The sequence below is a fragment of the Halichondria panicea genome, chromosome 1 (genome assembly GCF_963675165.1).
Source record: "Halichondria panicea chromosome 1, odHalPani1.1, whole genome shotgun sequence".
NCBI classification, from domain to species: Eukaryota; Metazoa; Porifera; class Demospongiae; order Suberitida; family Halichondriidae; genus Halichondria; species Halichondria panicea.
In genome coordinates this window covers 1,456,324-1,477,202 of record NC_087377.1, presented here as the reverse complement: position 1 = coordinate 1,477,202, position 20,879 = coordinate 1,456,324, and the positions used below count along the sequence as shown (strand labels likewise).

Sequence of the window (20,879 nt, the reverse complement as noted above, 5' to 3'; positions counted from 1 at the left end):
GTTTTAATAGGCTATAAAAATATTATAGCTAATCATTGTCAGGGTGTCATACAGGGATATCCTCCCTCTGGCTCCAATTCCCCCCCCCCCTAAAATTCAGGTGTACTATAGTTGTATGACTGAGTGACCATAGCTGGCAGTGTTACATACTAAAACAGGGTATACACTGTAAAAACAAAATTGGTTGAAATAACCCATTTTTGGTTGCCTGAATTGCAATTTTGCAGCAATTTTGCAATTCAGGCAACCAAAAATGGGTTATTTCATTATAATTGAAATAACAGTTGACCTTTTTCAGAAAAATGTTCTGGTTACTTTTCAAAAGCACGCCTTATTTCCCCCTCTATACTAAATCCTTATTGACACCATATAGTGTGGAGCTTATAAATGCTCACAAGAGCTTATTAATGTACATTGTATACACCCACACACACACACACACACACACACACATGGACACACCCACACCCACACACACGCACACAGGAGGCTGGACACTGTGCCAGATACACCCAGGTAAGCAATTTGTTGAATTGCATGTCCCACACACACACCCACCCACACACACACATGCACACATACCATACACACACCTACACACATCACACAGGAGACTGGAAACTGAACCAGATACACCCACGTAAGCAATTTGTTGTTGCATGTCACACACGCACACCTACCTACAAAATGTACCTATACCCACACACACATGCACACACTATTGTACATGCAGTGTTCAGGAGCAGCTGGCCGAGGATCTGTATGAGGCTGTAGACAATAAGGATGTCAGCAAAGTGAGGTCCGTTTTGGGACAGGGGGCCAACCCCAATCACAAGCTCTACTGGAGTGAGGAGTGGAATAATATGGGATTCCCTCCAGTACACCTAGCATGCTGGATGGGCTACCTGGAGATCACTAGAGCACTCGTTAGTGGTGGAGCTGATATTGAGAAAGGTGATGGAGAAACGGGCATGACTGCATTTCACTTGGCATGTGAGGGAGGAGATATGGAGACTGTGGTGTATCTCTCACAAGAGATGAAATGCCGTATTGGTAAGTGTGTGTCAGTCGCGTAGTGTTCATAGCTAAAGGATTGAGCCCAACAAGAATGTTTTTATAGATTGTTTAATTTCCTAGATTACAAAACATGCATGTGTTGATGTACATGTAGATTGTAATAATAATTATAAGACATGTTTTTTCCAGTAATTTCTAATTTCCCACAATCCTTGATACTGTGTACACGCACACTAATAACATAATTATCTCACCCAGCTGGGATAATTACTGACCAGCACGGCGAACCTTAATAGTGCATGATGTATTTATTATCATAATTAACTTCATTTTGAATACTATACAAACCAATAATACATTTTAGTTGAGTTGTCATTGTGTGTGCATGTCATCACTACTCTGAGGTTAATATATATCACCACATACAGATGTGAGGGACAAGGGGGACCACACACCACTACACCTCGCTTGTTGGAATGGACGTATACAAGTTGTGAAATACCTTGTGGAGGTACTCAAGGTTGATGTTGGTGAGTCATTTCTATAGTGGGTACCGTTTCATTAGATCCTCTGATTGGAAATGTAAACAACCCGTGAATTAATCAGTGTACCTGTATGTATCATCATGTAGTCATAATTATAATTATGGTAACTGTAATACAATACATACACGATACTAATATTATAATAATAGGCATCCTGTACTCGATAAGTATCTGATTGTGCTGATTGTGCATGCATGGTAATGGTAAATGCTGTCAGTACTACTACAAGATCTCTGTCCCTTACCTGTCCAGATGTGACTGATAATACTGGCTACACTCCTCTTGACGTGGCAGTACAGTATAGGTGCACTGAAGTTATTAATTATCTCCGGTCTCTACAACCCTCCACTCCTAAACCAGGTATGTGTCTCTAGAAATCCCATACCTAATTTCCACAAACAGTGGTGTATGAAGCTTAAATTTGGTACACCAATAGAGCAAGCCATGCCGGTTTCATAGATACCTTCGTTGTTTTTGTAGGACAAATGGTTGTGGTACAATTACGTGTTTTGTAGACCCCCAATAATACTGGCGTGGAATGTGGAACGTCATACCGTATAGCGGGTAATTTTCGTGGGGTAATGTATTCGTTATTTTCGTGGGCAAGCTGACCTCCACAACGTAGGCATTGCTTACTCAGGTACAGGGGGACTGGGACCAGCAATTATTGTTGATTCAGCGAAAACGAAGCTCCGCCCACTCCATTTTTACTGCACAATTGATAGTAAAAATCGTGGGCGGAGCTTCTTTTTCGCTGAATCAACAATAATTGCTGGTCCCAGTCCTTAATGTACCTGAGTACCGGAACATAGAAATGCAGGCAGAAAATGAAATTTTTACTCACGAAAACCACCGTTTCTTGAGTTGAACAAATTTTTACCCAAGAAAATTACCCGCTATATACGGTGATCAGGAGTTCATTAATGACAACTCCCACGCACATTCCATTCTACTTCTTGGCCTATAATACATCACTAAAGTCTATTTGCGTTGAGTTCAGCCCCGGAAGTTATGTGATCAATTATGGCTTCATTTATGGTTGACAAGTATGCCAGGGACTTTTACATGGTTAACTTTTAGCTGGTTGGAGCTTACCAGCTCTACAGCATGCAGATAAGAAGCACTTTTAACAAGGAATGCAATGGTATACAATTGTATATGTATGAAGTCGAAAATTTCAACAAAGTTATGAGTTATGACAACACTACACAGCCAAAAATCCACGGGGCGTGTCAGGTCCGTTACATGTCCGTTACAGGACGTTCACAACATCCTGATATGGGACCGTTGGGTAGACACTACTAAACAGGCCGTTCACATACAGCCTGTAAACTGCCCGTACAAACAGCCTGTATTCAGCCTGTATCATACTGTTCTCATGCACAATTTAATAAGCTAGTATCATGCTTCAAAAGGTCACAATTCAAAGACAAAGAAGACAAGAACAAGATATATATATATTAATTTCTGTTCAGCTACATTATGTCTCTCATTATTCATTATCATGTCCGTGTCTTCACATCCCCACGGTGGCACTGCAGATAAAAACAACCAGTTGAACTGTACGTTAACGCCACATAAGTATACTAACTTACTGTATTTATAATTATTCGTCTTGTTTTTGTGCACAAAGATAGACTCTGAAGAGAAGAGGCTGGGAATTATACAAAAAATACACCACTGCTTACCGGCGTACTATGAAGTCAGTGAACAGCTTGAAGGGCCGTTCTTCATCTCCGAGATAGCTCACCAGCTGTACACTAATAATACTTATTCACATAGATTAAACTAAGTTGCTTACCAGGCAATTGTTGCATTCTCTTTATCATTCGTCTAAAAACTTCAATCTATGAGGCATATAATGCATCACCACAACACATACAAAATAATGGCACTTACCTAACACATCCAGACTCCAACTCGGCATGCCAATAAAGAAATCTATTAAATAACATGTGTAACGAGTGCTAAAGATGAAAAACAATAAAGTGAGTTTTTCAACATCTGGAAAAGAGTTAGAAGATTAAAAGAACACACCACTGTGAATAATCTTACCGGCGTACTATGAAGTCAGTCAACAGCTTACAGTGTGCTGTACACATTACAAGGGCTCTTTTTCATCTCGAAGATATCTCGCAACTGTACACCAATACGCTATTCACACAGATTACATAGTTGTTGAATTTTCTTACCAGGAAACTGTTGCTTTATCTTTAGTTCATTCTTCTGACAACATCTAGTGTCTACAGAAGTAATAACGTATCACAAAACACAATAGAACAGTGGCACTTACGTAATTAGTCCAGACCTCAACTCGGCAGCATTATCTAAAGTCAATTTGATCGCGTGTTTAATAAGAGAATGCTAGTGAAAGAGAATAACAAACCTGGGAGCATTCTTCAACACCTCTTTATCAATAGTGAACAGATGGGAGCCTACGATGAGGAGGATTATTTCAAAAAGGAAGCAAAACAAAACGTTTACCTTGTAAAATTGGCCAGTGTTCCAGCTTCAAAAGTCCATAACAACGTGCAAACCTGAATTTATAAACATACAGTAGAGGTGAAATTTACAGACCTTTGCTGCCAACTACACTAGAGGTCAAATTCACTACGGATTTGAAATAGCTGTGGAACTAGAGGAACACAAACTGCTATGAGAAAGTTCAATAAAAATAATATAACTGTTTAATATAATAACATGCTGCTACAGCTTCACCTTTTTCTGTTCACAAGTAGACTAATAGTAATGGACTGTATAGTCCTCTTCAAGTTGTCTTTTTGGACCAGCAGCTCCTCTTGTGACAAGCAGCAGGATTTTTTCTCATCTGTCTGTCTCATTATCTTTTTGTAGTCAGGTGACGTCATCCTGCCCCAAGCTAGCGCATGCGCATAAGCTACACAGCTGCAACAGCCCGTATACAGGACGTGGGTGCTACGCCCTAATACAGGCCTGTATCCACGGGCTGTAAACAGGACGTGGGCTAACGTCCTGTTTACAGCCTGTGAGAACGGCCTGTATACAGGACGTGGGTGGGCTACATCCTGTATACAGGCCGTTCACGGGCCCGTAACGGCCCGTTTTCAACTAACGGCCTGAAACGGACCCGTGGATTTTTGGCTGTGTATGAAGGTCAACCTCAACAAGTAGACTTTAGCACTGTTTAGAAAAAATTTGCATATTCAAGCTTTGAAGTGGTTACTGCTAATGAAGTGTCTATCCAACTAAGAAACCTGCTAGCAGGTCACTATCTGAGTTAGTGACCTGCTAGCAGGGCTCTAACTAGTACCCACAAAAATGCATTTTCTAAGCGAGATAGACCATGTGTAGTACGGCTTCTTAGCTGGATAGTAACGTCACTACACTCCCTCAGGTTTACTACCAGCTAAGAAACCTGCTACACATGGTATAACTAATTCGTAAACTGTTAGGAAATCAGCACAAACCACAGCATGACCGTGTGTGTGTGTGTGTGTGTGTGTGTGTGTGTGTGTGTGTGTGTGGGTGCGTGCGTGCGTGCGTGCGTGCGTGCGTCTATACTGTTACGTAGATTGGAGAGGTTCTGAATCACTATTGCAGTTGTATATACTTTATGTGTTAGATGACATAATTATTAATTGTTACTGTCACACTCAGATACTCGAAATGGTTCCGAACAACTTCTTTCTAATTCAATTGTTGACAAGACCTCATCAAGTGAGTAATACCAGGCTAGGGCATACAGTGCATGGGGAGGAAAGTGGATCAATTTACCCCCCCCCCCCCCCCCCCCATAATGTTAGGGATATCCCCCTAGTTCACTTTCCCCCACCCTGTAACATTTGCTCTAACATTAATTTGGCATTCAATTACGCACTAGTCTAACATGTTCCTATAGCCAAGCTAGGGTAAAGTGGTTTACTTGCCTAAACATTACATTGCCATAAATCTCTAGTAACCATGTCATTGAGTGTTACCAAGAGTTCATTACGCAACTCCAATAGACTGTGTACAAAAAGCATTCCTCCACTTCTACGTCACAGATACTGGCTGTTGTAACCGCAACAAGTAGGAAAGGCAATGAATAAAATTAGTAACGCTGTTATTCATTGCCTTTCCTACCCCAGTTGTAAATGAATAACATTAGTGATAATCATCACTATGTTATTCATTGCAAATTTGATTTCACAGTTTATACAACAGCATGTGGTTGTGACGTAGGCCTGAAGGAACGCCTACTATGGTTTTAAGTGGAGTTGCGTACTCTTCCTAATGAACTCTTGGTGTTACATATCCTATGTGATTAGTAATATGCTATACACTGAGCATCTACTCCCCTACCATGTTAGGTTTATTAATGCTGAGTCAGCTAAACATGTTTTAATCCTCACCCAGAGGACGCAGGAGCAATAGTCTAATAATTACGGTCTTAATGACGAATGTTATTCATTGCCTTTCCTACAGCAGTTGAGATTTTTATCAGCATTGTTATTGGCATAAGATTATGTCTCAAGTGATTCTGACCTTTTTTCAGTGTACAGCCTAGTCATTGGAGTTGGTTTTTATGTACTGACTGTCAGACAATTGTCTCATTCTCCTCCAGAGACCTCTGACCCTCTCTCTGGTCAACAGACACCCAGTGCTGGCAATGAACAACCAGAAACAACTGGTAGGAGACTCTATTATAGCCCAACAATGATCATGTGCCTACCCATCTACTGTAGAACGAAGACCTTTCATTATGCCTCGGTGCGCATGCGCAAGCGAGGTATACGGTAGTGTGTTTGTGTGTCTGTGTGTGTAGACTGCTACAGCTGCTCAAGGATGAATCAAGTGCATGTAAGAGTTTCTATAGGCTTCTAGTCATGTTTACTTGGATTATAATTCGTGGATTTGCAAGATAATGCTTCATTCTCAAGTTATGCCTAGTTTTGCTTACTTGGAATGCCATTGCAGCCTTTTTAGAAGAGCGCGTAGCCAAACTTGTTTACCGAGTGTTGCTACTCTACTTAGTAGTTAGCTCTGCACTAGAACGCTAGCTATTGGTAGCTGCAAGAGTGGGAAGAGAGCTGCAAGGCTCTGCTGATGGCAGCCATTAATTTTAGACTTGAACTTTTGGCATCGATCGTTTTAACAACAATCATGGTCGATCATTACCCACTCTCTGAGTTTTTGCATGCAGCAAAATTAAATTGTTTTTATCATGTGCATAAAAGCTATTAGTAGCAGCTTTATGTTATGTAGCTTTGGCATCTCCACCGAGGCATCAGCACCTGCGGTGCTTTCATTTATACTGTGTTACATATGACTTCTTACTGTTACACCTTCATGCAGATACCCCAAATGGTTCCAAACTTCCTTCCACTTCAAAGGAAGGCCCTAACCCAAGTGAGTAATAATTCCTTAATTATTAAGAGAAGTGGGCGTGCTGCTCAGACTCAGCCAAATAATTCGTACTGTCGCTATTTTTAGACCTGCCGTTCATGTGTAAATTGATACAGCCTCACACTTTTAGTGAGTTGCATGCCCTCTTCTCTTTATACACATACAATAGTAGTCAATATAAAGTACCCGTTCCGTTTACGTGTAGTAAGTCTGTAGTAGGTTCGTAGTACATACACATTTATAACGTTTCCGTTTTCACACCGTATTATAAGCGTTGCTATTTACCATTGCACGTTGCAAGCAAATATTTTTCGCAGAAAAGTGTTAGAAAACAAACAAAGAGACAATCCTAGTCATCTCGTGTGTCGTAGCTAGACTAGTTACTTAGCTATGCTATGTCTAGCTGTAAGCATCTACAACAAAGACATAAAACGCACCAAAGTTTTTCAACTTTCTCATCAAACAGGATGTCTGCAGTCTCTATAATATTATGAGTCCTATCTCTGTTCTACAAGGTTAGAGCTATAGCTAGCTGTAATAATTATCCAACAGGTAACTGCTGCAAAAGTTCACAATAGCTAGCTGCGTGCAGAGCTGCATGGGTATAGCCGAATGTGAATAATGTAACAACAGTTGAATTAGAAAAAAAACGTAACAGTGTATAAATTACAGTGTATCTTGAGCGTATACTTTTTTAGCGTTTATTACCAGCGTACTACGGACGTACTACATAAACGGACCGGGTACTTTAATTGACTGCTATACTGCACGTTATAATAATACTCATTTTATCGTGATCCTGTGATTGAAAGGTTTTACTGTGCGCCCGTGCATGCATGGAATGATTATGCCTCGGCACGCATGCACAGCGATGTGTATATGATAGTGTGTGTGTGCATACACCCTGCATGGGTTGTCAGGAATATGGTATACACTATAGTCATGTTACCATACATGACCCTCTGATGTGTATAGTACCTGATACCCAATCCTTGATGGTGGTCATTTTGATTGCTGTTACAAATAGTTTTGTGATCTTTGGAATGTGAATACGTGTGTGTATATAGCAACTATAGAGGGTATAAATTATATAGATGCATTGTAGATGACTTTTTTTTGATGAACTGTGATAATAATTATTACGTATGTGTATATAGCGGAAGATGATAACTATATATAGAGGGATATAGATGACTTCTTTTTGAAAATGAAAATTAACTGTGAGAAAGTTACCATTACTGTACATACGTATAATTATAGTGGGTACTATTTCAAGGGACGTACGTGAATCACTCAAGGATTTCAGTCGAGTATACTGTGTTTCAGTCTATTCCTATTATTCCAGAATCAAAGGCCCTCAATGAATCATCCAAGTCTGAGCAAGCTCTTAATGAAGCCATGAAGGCTGGATTTGTCCGTGTGAACATTACTAATCTACTGTTTTTCGGAATGGCAGGCACTGGTAAAACCTCCACTAAGCATCTCCTTCTGGGACTGCCTCCTCCTCAAGATCGAAATAGCACTCCATTAGCTAGCACAGCAGAGAGGATTCGACAAATTACAAAGCTGAAAACGGAAGCTCAAGAAGATCCCTCTAGAACATGGAAACCAGTAACTAGTGATGACCTACAACGCATTGTTGCTGATGCTATTAAATCTCATGTAACCAGCTCAGATCCTAACTCTAAAGCATCTGCTATCCCACAAGAACTCAGCATTGCTCTGAAGCAACTTGAACCTAGCAATGAATCAAGTACGCCAGTTAATGTAACTCCTTCAACAGCTAGTTCAACTAAACTATCAGTAGCTGGAGCAAAAAAGAGACGTCCTAAACAAGAAAGGAAAACGAGTAAATTTCTTAACACTGTTTCAAATGTAATGGCAAATATTCAGCAGTTTTCTGATGCTGATCGTACTGCTGTTCAAGAAAAGTTTGGATCGCATTGGATCTACATAATCGATAGCGGTGGGCAACCACACTTTCATAATCTACTGCCACTTTTCATGCCCAAGATTTCTGTAGCTTTGTACATTCTTCGTCTCTCTGACTGCCTGGACGATCATCCACTGGTTGAATACTACAAGGACAATAAGCCAGTTGGTAAAGCTTTCAAGTCACATCTCTCAGTTCTGGATAACTTCAAGTATCTCGTGCAGTCAATTCAATCTCACAGTGAAAACTGCAAGCTGGTATGCATTGGTACTCACAAAGACCATCAAGCTGAATGCAAGGAAACATTATCTGACAAGAATAAAACTTTGTTAAATTTTGCCGAGAAGGATTGTATTAAGAAGTTGACAATGTTTTTCAATTTGGGGAAAAAAGATGTCATATTTCCTGTGGATTGCAAGCACTGCGATTCTGACAGTCAAGAATTGGCAAAGACAATTCGTGAATATGTTCACAAATTATCTCAAGAGCTGAATAATATTGAAATCCAGGTTCCTTTATGGTGGTTTGTTTTGGAAATTATTATCGAAAAAGATTCAAACGATCAAAACAGAAAAGTTTTAAGCAAGACCGAATGTGTAGAAATTGCAAAAGCGTTACAAAATTTTCACGAAGATGCACTCTTTGAAGCTTTGAAATTCTTCCATGAGCATCACATTTTTCACTACTATCCTGCCATTATACCAAATGTGGTATTCTGTGATACTCAAGTGCTTCTCGATAAAGTAACAGAGCTTGTCGAGTATGCTGCATACGTGCGAGGTAACACTCCGGGGTCTGGAAAATGGTTAACTTTTACCGATAAAGGAATTATAACGATTGAACTTTTATCTGATAAGAATTTTGAAAAACATTATGTCGATGGACTCTTTGAACCCACTCATCTCATTGAAATATTCAAGCACTTGCTGATAGCCACCCCATTTCGTATATTCTCACGAGGGCAAGATAAGCGTTTCTATATGCCATCACTTCTATCCTTGCTCCCACCAACTCAAGTCAATGAAAAACGAGCTGAATTGCTTAAGAACGGTTTAACCCCACTCGTTTTACACTTCGAAAAGAACTGGCAATGCTATGGAGTGTTTTGCTGTCTCCAAGTGTACCTGATTAAAGAATGTGAATGGGAAATTGAAATGGAAGATCACCAGCCGAGTAGAAACTTTGTACAACTTATTCATCGAGAGGAAGATTGTTTTATCACGCTAATTGACGGGTTTTCATTCCTCGAAATTCATTCCAGTAGTAATCAAAAAGAACTGCTGTCTTTGATATATGAAAATGTTCTCTCTGGTCTTCGATCTGCTTACAAAGCCCTGAAATACACGTATGAGGATCCTGAAATTGCATTTTTGTGTCCCCATGAATTGCCCTCTGCTGAAGCAAGTGCAAGTCCCCAAGTGCCCCACCACCCAGCTCGTGTTCTGGGTAATGGAGAACGTATGAGGTGTACTCTATACAAGAAGAAGACGTACAGGTTGGAAGACAGTCACAAAGATTGGCTCTCTGCTTGTTGTAAACTGGAAGGTAAGATCTCTGTAGTAATTGCTCCCATTACTAGTAAGCTCTATACTTACATGTATTACATACATGTAACCAGCTAGTGTACACAGTGTTTACTTCCTCTGCATGCCCCACAATGACAACAGAACTCTTACAACTGCCCAATCCCATTTACCATACATTTTTTAGTGTGAGCCATTTTCAGCATTACACAAGTAAAAGGTGTTCAATTTTGATGGAATATAAGCCAGCTTCAGACAAAAATGTTAGCTCCTAGGTCTAAGAGTAGCTTGACCGTAACATTGTGTAATGAAGTGGTACTCTTGTGCTAGACTGGCGGCGACAGCCCCTCGTGTACCGCGAGGGACTGGCAAACTGTCTATCAGTCACTCGTCTCAGCTGCAACGAGCATTGCAGCCTATCAGATTGCTCAACGTCATATTAGCCCTGTAATTGTAACCGCACTTACACTTCAGGGGATTCAGTGCATTCCATAGTAGCTGAATCTCATAGCAAAATTTAACCACATTATCTATAACGATATTCATGTTTAGTAGTGTCATACGATCTATTACACTTCCGCTGAGACGAGTGACTGATAGGCAGTTTGCCAGTCGCTCGCGCTACACACTCGGGCGGCTGTCACCGCCAGTCTACTCTTGTGCATGACTGTTATATTGTCATATCCTCCTCACAGGTAATGCAGTGACTCCACTAGCCACTCCACACACAACCACTCAGTCAGGTAGCAGATACTGTGCATTGAATTGACTGCAGTATTATTTTGTAAATCCGAACAGTACTGTAGAGGAAATGATGTCACTTAATTAACTGTGTATGTTTTATCTGTACAGTTCAACAACGTGAGACGACAGCGACTGCAGCTCAGTTGAGTCAAGAGTGCTCGGATGGAGCTCTTCTCCAGTTGTCTACTGTGATTGCTGGATACAACACATACAAGCTCAGGCTGGGCCTCAGTGATGCTGAGATATACGCTATCGATCAGAGTCCTTCCATGATTGATAATATCCCAGGGAGATTTTACACTGCTCTGAAGAAATGGAAGAGTAAAAGTATTGTTGAAATGTATCCATTGAAATCGTCAGCTACTTACGGTCGATTAGTGGAAATTGCCTCAGAGATTGAGGACGGAGAGGCAGTTCACAGCATTCACAAGACCTGTGTGGAGCATACCTGTGAGTTACCTAGTGAATCATCACTTTGACCATTACCTTTGTGAGCTTGCTCGTCAGTAGTGCCAGCAATAATTATAGTGAATAATTATACTCAGTACAGCAATACATAATGTCAACTGGTAGTGCAAGTGTGTATAGTGCCCCCAGTGTTTGCTAGTTGCTGACTCTTGTGCCTCCCTCCCTCCTCATGCAGGACTGGAGGTCATGGATCAGTCAACACCATCATGACACTATACCAACACTAGACAATAATTTATAGTTTAAATTATACGCTCTTGTTCATTTAACCACTTTTCATGTGATTTTCACTTTCACTCCAGTATTACATTTTGTATTTTGATAATGAAAAAAAAGTTTTATTCATAAGATCATTTCCATGGTGATCAATTGTTTCCTCGGTAACAGGCACTGAATAGTCAATTTTTCCCATCAGCGTCCATAATTATAGATAAGGAATAAGGCACCTAATGAAGGGTTAGGTAGTGCATGGTATAATGATTTATTACATGCATATCACTCTTAATGGTTTGCTTAGTTAATGACTTTTCATGTAATAATTAAACGTTAAAAAATCAGTATATATAGCAATTAATGACAATCAGCAATTTAAATGATATTATATCCCGTTGCTACGTTGTTGCCAAGTGCAATATGAAGCATATTGCACTGCTGAAAGTCATATTGCACTGACCGCAAAGTCATATTGCACTGACCGCAAAACGCCCCTCTGGCAATTAGACAGACAATTAAATTAAAATTAAATTAATACACATGAGAAATAACAAGTATCAAAGTATGTCCAGCCATGCAGGAATGAATGTTCAGCACTGCTGGAGTTTCTTCTTGCAACTGTGCAGGTTTTAAAATTGTCCAAGATTTATTTTGTGGAAGATTCTGTGTTCCTAGATCGACCTAGTCCTCGACATCTTGATGCATGTCAATTCTGCTTCACCGTAGCACTCATAAGAAGTGGCTCTTTTTGCTGGGGGCATGAGCTGTTTTGCAGCAGTGTAGAAGCGAGCTTTCTTGGCTTGGTTATGAGGCCGAGCGTAGACCAGCAGCTAGTATTCACTGAGTAGTGGGGTGGGGCTGTTTCTTTGCAGCAGTAAGTGGGGTGGGGCTGTTTTGCAGCACCAGAAGTGGGGTGGGGCTGTTTTGCAGATTTCAGTTAAAACTCCAAAAATTTTATGTCAAGCCATTTGTCGGTCATGCCAATCTTATACGCTGCAGATACTGGCGTCTAGAAGAGAGAAGAGATGGAGCTGTGTCTAGAGTTGTCTCTGTCTTTTTTTGTGCTGTTTATATTGTGTTACTAGGACAGTGTTATGTTGCTATGCCCTCGGGATATAAACTAGTTATAACACGTGCACTCGGGCTGCATGGCATATATTGCACTCAGCCCTCGGGGCTGGCGCCCTCGTGCTTCAGTGCAATATAATTATTCCATACATCCCTCGTGCCCGCGTTATAACTATAACATAATCATTATGGTGTTGTACAGAATTGAAGTGCTAGCTAGCTATAATTTATGCTATAATTTTTTTTTAATAGAACGAAGTTGAAAAATACTAGTAGGCAACCTAGCGTTCAATTGGAGACGGATCGGCCTGGGGTCTCGAGGCTAAGTTTGGTCCTGTGGATTGTTTGTGCTTTTCTTGAGACATTGTTCATGTTCTGTTAGAGGTCTTAATAGGACCTAGCCTCAATCCCAGGCTACTCTTCAATCCAAGGCCTGTGAAGGAGACTAGATAGGACCATACTAAAGATTCCTCTTGCTCCATTATTATGGGCTGCATCTGCACAAATTAAGACAACACAAGTGTATCATGACAAACATCAAATATTAGGTATAAATATAGCTTCAGTCCATGTGCTATTAATAGTACATGCCCTAACAATGTAGCCAAGCAGAGCTGCTAATTGACCTCAAGTGTAGATAGTGGTAATGTAGAGCCCTAGCTCCCACTGTGTACATGTACACTGTAGCTAGTGGTTGACTGGGTCTCATGTGGTGTGAGACATAATGCACTTGTCAATCTAATGCCCCCCCCCCCCTACGGATAGGTTGGGATTAGACCAATCACATGATCTACCCCTACCTTTGGGCATGTTATCCCCTGGTAGCCCCTATATATAGTACAACATGGGGGTTATGTGGGATTAGACCTGTATCACACTATAGCTATTTCTTCATGGCGAGAAGATAACAAATTATTTGATTGACATCATGTGACGATCTTAAATTGATCTTTGACCCAATGCATGCATCAGGTGATCTGTCTAAGTCCCCTATAGGTATAGGGGAGCAACTTCAAGTCTACTAATCCCCACCTATCCCGGTAGGGGGGAGGTGGGGCATTATTTTGACAAGTGCATAATAACTCAAACCACCTGCGTGACAATACATGACCACAATAGAGAGAATTCATAATTGTAGCGTATAATTATATAGTTGGTAATTTTCGTGGGGTGACAAAAACGTTACCCCGAAAAAAATGGAACGCATGCATGCAATGCAGTACACGTAATGAAGCTTATCATAATTATCACCCGCTATACGGAATACAGCCCAGGTCAGAACTTTCCCCTAGCTTATCAAGCTCTGTATATGCACTCACTTCTAAATTCAATCAGCTTAATTATAGCTACTCAACCATGCAGGGACACCCTGTTCTTTGCTGTGCATGTGAGGGGAGGAGTGACTGTGTCAAAGAAAGAGGGAGGGAGTGGGAAAATAAACGTTCAATATCCCAAACGCTTACTCAGGATCCATGATAGCAGAGAAGGCTTTAAAGCTGAACTCTGCGCTGACACTATTCTTCCCCCCTGCTGTGCGGAATATCTCTCTGACAGCTTCCATTTGCCGCAGAAACTGCAATAAGTACATTGAAAATGAATTAACATTATACCTACTCCTCAATATAATTATAATTGAACGGACACCTTTTTGTGGAGCAATGTTTTGGCCATTATACAGTGGCGGGCACCTTGACTGTAGTCATTTGGGAAATTAAAAAATTTACATGGAAAGCTATAGCTAGGGATGGTATGACTTTTATTACACGCTTATTGCATTGACAACGTTACATACATTTCACTTGTACATTCCTTTGTTTATTGCCCCACCCACTCATACCACCATCCTTTTTATTTTTAGGACCTAGACTTCATATCACATGTACAGTTGGCCTTTCGTGTCTTAGCATTGTAAAACTTCGATTTAAGGTGACCCTTATTTAAACACTTGGGCATTTCGCCCATATTATAGTACCATGTACATTAAAATTAATTATGTATACAGTTTTAAAGTGTCGCCTTAAATCGAGGTTTTACGGTATACTAATTTTTAACCTTGTTCAGCTGTGAGCTCATCTTTGAAAGCAACGATGTAACTGTCGCTTATCTTAGACGGGGAATCATCTGCCAATATAGTGGAGCTGTGTGTGTGTGTGTGTGGGTGTTTGTGTGTGTGTGGGCGTTTGTGTGTGTGTGTGTGTGTACGTGTGTGCATGGGAGGTATGACATAATTATACTTGTAGGCTATGGCATAGGTATACATATCTATAGCTAGCTTGACATAATTATGCACACACGTACTTACCAAGTTAGACATGTTGTGCTATGCTGGCTGGCCAGATAATAATTATGAGTCAGGTTTTCCCCTGATCTAAAACAGGGGTGGGGCTTGTAATTGTCTGCATGCCAATGTCATTGGAAAAAAACCGTTTGCTACTGCCTAAATGAAAGACAGTAGGAGGCTGTTGCCTAATGCATACCTGTACACTGTAAACTGTATATGTACAGACCATGCAGATTCCTACGTATAGGAAACATGCAGCGGCCAATTTTATAGCACAGTATGTCGTCATAATTCCTGCAACTATCCAATTTCTAACCCCAGTTGCTCCCCACAAGGCTCTTAGTATATACTCCATAAATCTCACTTTTCTTATATAATTATACTAATATATACTCAGGTTTTTCACACAACACCTTCATTACCTTCCCATGCACATGCATTACACCATCCTCCCACCATAATTGTTTATATACCTCTTCTGTCTCAGGTGAACTAAAGATGGTGGTGGTCTCAATAAAATGCTCGGGCACAAGAAATAATAATTATCTACGTACATGTACATGATTGTTGTTGCTCTCTTATAATTATAATTATGACAAAACGAACTATAATAATTATTAGCAAAGCAATGAATTGTTGGGAAAAAAACCGTTTGCTACGGCCTAGCTAATGAAAGACAGTAGGACTGCTGCCTAATGAAAGGTAGTATAGGGCTGCTACCTAGCAAAAAAAACAAAAAAAAACTACCACTGTAGCGGGGGCTGCTGTTGACTATCACAATGAAAGACTACAGGAGGGCTGTGATCTAATGAAAGACTACAGGAGACCTGTTGACTATCACAATGAAAGACGACAGGAAAGTGAGTGACCAGTTTCCCGGCCACCCACCTACAGCTCCGGAGCCCCGGTTTATAACCCACACGCTACATGGGTGAACTGCAACAAGTCAATAACGTAGGAGGAAGGGGGTCTTTTAGCCTCGATCCTAGGCCGCACTGAAGATGAGGCCTTGTAAACACCAATAGCTAGGGCATCTTGGCATCATATACTCTCTGAGCTGAAAAACTTGGGTATCATCAAGTACAGTGCTACGTGGAGGGAGTTGAATACAGCAATGAAAGGAACAGAGAAGAGGCCTACAGATTCAAGGTGGTATTAGAGTCGAGTATAAATTAATACCTCAGTGGTACCCGTACCTCCTCTAGCTCTCTTCGGAAAGTATCGTGTGTGTGGCCGACTGGTGTCAGTTCTCAGTGAGCGCCCCCTCAAGTCTGGGGGGTTAGGTTGTGAGGTTCATGGCTTACCTGCATGCTGTGTTTGACTGGAGAGGATCAACGGAGCAAAAAGTAAGATTTTTAATGTCGCGTTCTAAATGGAGGTAAATGTAGCCACACCCTAGTCTTGATTCCATGCTCACTGGAAAGGCATAAGTTTAAAATTGAGGTAGTTAGACTGGTACTTGGTGTATACCTACCTCCAATTAGATGCGAATAATAAAAAAAAGCAACCTCTGGCAGAGGTATTTAAAAGTGTCACTTTAAATTGAGGTCTTATGGTAACTGTATTTAGACTAAGCAGGACCAAACACAGTATATTGCTCTTGTCTGCCTTAAATGTGTTTGGAACGTTCATGCAATAATAGATCCGTGATTTATTTCAGGCCCAAATTGTCCATAGCGTGGGCTATAATTATATTATTATAAATGGGTGCATGTACTTTTCAGAATTTTTCATTAACTGAAAATTGATTATTTCTATACACATTACACCCTCCTCCTACATTGTTTGCATGGTAACCCTCTCTCTCTCTTTCTCTCTCTCTCAGGTGAACTAAAGAGATGTCGCAGTTAACAAGATAGCCAGCTGCTGGGATGTCACAAGGGAACAAGAGATCAGTTCTCTGAAGTCCATAGTCTTATTATTAGTCTTGTAACAGTTGTGTATCACATGCACTCTCTCTTGTTTTAAATAATTCAGCAGCAATGTAATAATTATTAGAACCAGAATAATTATAAAATGAACATAAACTTGGGAATGCAAACATTGTACCTACTCCTCCTTCCAGGAGTTGGCTTGTACAGAAGTGGGATCCTTAAGGCCAACAGCTAGCTGCCTAAGCTATAATTATTAAACATGGGAAACAGCCCATGTGTGTGCAAAAACAAGAAGGGGGGTGGGGCTCACTATTTCTGCACATGCGTAGATCTGATTGCACAACCTCCTCGTGGGGATGAAGAAACTCACCAGAGGAAAATGTAGTTGGGCGGAGCCCGACCGTCCCTGACGGGAGGTCGGGTTGCAAGCCTATCTGGAATTTGTTCTGCGCATTATGTAGTACTGCTATGAATATTATTATTCTCAAGTGGGTGTTAACCGACTTGATGACGTGTAAACCACAGGATGGCACAGCAATACTGCATGCGGTTTTGCAACTAGATACAAGCGGAAGTGTAACCAAGCCACGTGAAAAATGCTGCAATCTGATAGGGCGCCACTATAGTGGCGCTAGAACAAATCCCAGATAGGCTTGCAACCCGACCTCCCGTCAGGGACGGTCGGGCTCCGCCCAACTAAGGAAAATGGTGTCTTTCCAACCACCCAAGCAACTGATGGTAAGTGGATTGCTGTGTTTAATATAAAAATCCTATAGTTGTGTATATGTAACTAGTAAGCGCAAGCATGAGTTTTGCTGTTAGGTCATTTTCACAATAATATTATTCTGTGCATTAATAATTCTGCAGTCTGTATTCTGCAACCAGCTAACAATTATTGCCTGTTTTGCTGTTTTGCAGATGTCTCAACTCTTAGTGACAACACAAACCAGCGAGCGAGATTGATGTCACTGACTATGGAGGCACTACACTAGTGAGGATTTTATTCAGTATTTTATTATTAAGACTATATACAGTGCATTCAGCAACCATGCATGCTAACAATGTTATTGTTGTTCTGCAGATGTCTTCACATTTCAACTCTAAGTGACAACTTGGTTTTAAAACTTCTTATGACCTTCTAGCACACGTCGAGTGCTTTTCAGAGTGGTTTTCTGAACATGCCATGCAGCGAGATCGAGCACAGTGGTCGATAGCCTCCTTCACAAGGCCTCAACAAGGGGCCTGGAATCGAGGCTAAGTGATAGAGTGATGGTCTGAACAGTGCAGCGAGAGTGTCACTGCAGGCTTGCTTGTGAGCACTATAATTATGGTGATGGAAGCAAACACACAATTAGACAAGTGAGGAACATAATAATTATTGAGTATAAGTGACTATCTTTTTTCTCTCCCAGGCCTTCCAGCTGCAAGGGTGTACAAGACCCCCCCCTGCATGAGAGTCTTAATCCAGTTACCCCATGCAGACCCCCCCCCCCCCACAACATCCCATCAGGTGAGCATAGTATTGCTGAGTGTATGTATGGGGAATATATTACTGGTTACACTCAAAGTAGGTCTATAGAGTGTATGTAGAAGTGTCTTATGTCTGTGGTTTACCAACTGTTTTGCCTCAGTCACACACTTGTGGGTTTTGTGCAGAGTGGGAAATGTATACAGTGACTTGCAACAGAGTGCATGCCACAGCAAAACCACTATTAGATTGTTAGAAAATACTTTTAGAACCATAGATTGAAGAGTTATAGAGGAATAGGAAACGTTGGTATCTCGAGTAACATCCGCGCTATGCTGCGGTTTAATTGAGGCCATCACAACAATATCTATTTCTACACCCAGTGCATAATAAACTACAATTAAGTAACTGTGCATGCTTAGTCCGTGCAACTCACTTATATTTCAAGGTCTATACCTATTGTATAGTAGTCATAACCAGCACGCTTACATGTTACATGTTCCAATAGCTCTAAAACAGCCTTGGGAACATATATACAGTGCAACAACCAAAGAGAGTAGAACTTTTGATTTTTTACGTTTTTGTGAATATCTTCTAAACTAAATGTGATTGGAACAATTTGAATGCAGGTACTGAAAGTTCAACTCTTGGCACTTCCATTGGACCACCACCTGTTACATCATATGACATCATCACTCCAAGATGGCTGCTACAATATGTGTACATTGAAAATATGTTAGGCATGAAACTATCTTATATGTTTGAGTTAAGATCTGAAATTTGTTATGCAAGTACTTCATTACCTTGCGCATCTTTTGAGCTCTTACAGAAGTGCAGGCTACTAGTAAGTTCTGAGATATACAAAGTTTTGTAAATTTATAGTGCCAAATGTGTTAGGCATTGATTTTTCGAGTTCATGCTAGTTAAGGTCTGATTTTTGGAGAGCATGTACTCCAATAGTATACTTTTCATTTGTACTAACTTACAGGAGCTAGACCAGTCTCTTCTTTGCTAGAGCGGCCCTTCTTGTCAAAAATGGTGATTTTAGCTGATTTTCTTGGTTTCTGTTGCGTAGTAGTGTAAATTGCCACGCCCCTGTGACACATTATGACTGATTAACTGGGTGTAGTTGCAGGTTAGACATCACATGAGCTTGGATGTAGCAAATAAAGACAAGATGATTTGTGATGTCACAAATCAATGAATATCATTGCTTACGTCAGCAAAAACGGGCAAAGAGCAGCAAAATGGAGCAAAATGGAGCAAAATCACCATTTTTGACAAGAAGGGCCGCTCGAGCCAAGACAGAACTCTTTCAGCTACTGTGAGTTAGTACACACGAAAAGTATACTATTGGAGTACATGCTCTCCAAAAATCAGACCTTAACTAGCATGAACTCGAAAAATCAATGCCTAACACATTTGGCACTATAAATTTACAAAACTTTGTATATCTCAGAACTTACTAGTAGCCTGCACTTCCGTAAGAGCTCAAAAGATGCGTAAGGTAATGAAGTACTTGCATAACAAATTTCAGATCTTAGCTCAAACATATAAGATGAACTTACTAGTAGCCTGCACTTCCGTAAGAGCTCAAAAGATGCGTAAGGTAATGAAGTACTTGCATAACAAATTTCAGATCTTAACTCAAACATATAAGATAGTTTCATGCCTAACATATTTTCAATGTACACATATTGTAGCAGCCATCTTGGAGTGATGATGTCATATGATATAACAGGTGGTGGTCCAATGGAAGCGCCAAGAGTTGAACTTTCAGTACCTGCACTCAAATTGTTCCAATCACATTTAGTTTAGAAGATATTCACAAAAACGTAAAAAATCAAAAGTTCTACTCTCTTTGGTTGTTGCACTGTATCGGTGAACGATCTATGAAATTTACAAGCTCACATAAAGACTGTTCATTACTGCTAATTCTATTTTAGCTATACTATACTATACTACTTGCCAGAGTCACACAGTGAGCCTAGCGCTAGCGTCCAGGTCCATGTCATGCATGTCCTCAGTCCCAGACAGTTCATCAGCGTCTGGCATAAAGCTGGTAGCCTTTGGGAGGTATCCTACTATCCCCTCTCCTTCATAGGCACTGTCATCACCCGAGGAGACATCACCATTGCTGTCCTCAAGCTGTTCAAGCACATAAACAATCTAGCCATAGCTATAAACTTCGTGTAAGATGCTAATGAAATTTTAACATAGCAATTGCACGTGATTCTACAGGATGTGCGTAGTTCGAGCTACTTCCTAAGTATCGCAGAATTAGAATTTCGCAAACTATTGCGGGCTGCCTAAACAATGTAATATCTCAATGGGACACTGCAGTCAATCCTACATACTTCATACTTTACAAGAGTAACCAT

The 20,879-nt window shown here is 40.6% G+C and overlaps 2 protein-coding genes and 4 long non-coding RNA genes across 10 annotated transcripts in view; 4 read left to right on the top strand and 2 right to left on the bottom strand.

The window, feature by feature from the left end:
• The window catches only part of LOC135350196 (uncharacterized), a gene marked incomplete in the record, with an annotated part of 231,127 nt that overhangs the window by 140,835 nt on the left and 69,413 nt on the right, over window positions 1-20,879 (top strand).
• LOC135352393 (uncharacterized) lies at window positions 652-11,647 on the top strand. 2 transcript variants are annotated; one of them, XM_064551583.1, is made up of 9 exons: window positions 652-1,053; window positions 1,446-1,547; window positions 1,815-1,922; window positions 5,199-5,258; window positions 6,145-6,210; window positions 6,876-6,929; window positions 8,272-10,404; window positions 11,078-11,125; window positions 11,235-11,647. In XM_064551583.1, exons 1-9 carry the CDS (start codon window positions 660-662, stop codon window positions 11,603-11,605), a joined length of 3,336 nt encoding a protein of 1,111 aa, XP_064407653.1. In that variant the 5' UTR covers window positions 652-659; the 3' UTR covers window positions 11,606-11,647. The 2 variants fall into 2 exon arrangements, with proteins under 2 accessions (XP_064407653.1, XP_064407659.1); XM_064551589.1 differs by lacking the exon at window positions 11,078-11,125.
• Window positions 2,964-4,687, bottom strand: LOC135333019 (uncharacterized). Of its 3 annotated transcripts, XR_010393733.1 has the most exons (11): window positions 4,281-4,687; window positions 4,047-4,099; window positions 3,949-3,997; window positions 3,856-3,889; window positions 3,755-3,805; window positions 3,618-3,701; window positions 3,462-3,566; window positions 3,364-3,409; window positions 3,251-3,315; window positions 3,158-3,202; window positions 2,964-3,097 (listed from the first exon to the last, which is right to left on the bottom strand). It is a non-coding gene; the product is annotated as an uncharacterized LOC135333019 (long non-coding RNA). The 3 variants fall into 3 exon arrangements; XR_010393727.1 differs by having other exon boundaries at window positions 3,755-3,889; XR_010393734.1 differs by having other exon boundaries at window positions 3,462-3,503; window positions 3,755-3,889.
• On the bottom strand, window positions 13,036-15,434 carry LOC135333416 (uncharacterized). 2 transcript variants are annotated; one of them, XR_010393896.1, is made up of 4 exons: window positions 15,178-15,434; window positions 14,928-15,013; window positions 14,195-14,448; window positions 13,036-13,372 (listed from the first exon to the last, which is right to left on the bottom strand). It is a non-coding gene; the product is annotated as an uncharacterized LOC135333416 (long non-coding RNA). The 2 variants fall into 2 exon arrangements; XR_010393895.1 differs by having other exon boundaries at window positions 14,339-14,448; window positions 15,178-15,411.
• On the top strand, window positions 15,450-17,139 carry LOC135333242 (uncharacterized). The gene is made up of 2 exons (XR_010393789.1): window positions 15,450-16,502; window positions 16,982-17,139. It is a non-coding gene; the product is annotated as an uncharacterized LOC135333242 (long non-coding RNA).
• Window positions 17,416-19,267, top strand: LOC135333714 (uncharacterized). Its single transcript, XR_010394027.1, has 5 exons — window positions 17,416-17,768; window positions 17,949-18,021; window positions 18,112-18,389; window positions 18,443-18,540; window positions 19,128-19,267. It is a non-coding gene; the product is annotated as an uncharacterized LOC135333714 (long non-coding RNA).

Coding starts and splice junctions, on each gene's coding strand:
- LOC135352393 (XM_064551583.1), top strand. CDS start 660: ATGTCACACACGCACACCTACCTACAAAATGTACCTATACCCACACAC. Junction 5,259..6,144: donor TGTTGACAAGACCTCATCAA/GTGAGTAATACC, acceptor ATTCTCCTCCAG/AGACCTCTGACCCTCTCTCT. Junction 6,211..6,875: donor TGAACAACCAGAAACAACTG/GTAGGAGACTCT, acceptor ACCTTCATGCAG/ATACCCCAAATGGTTCCAAA.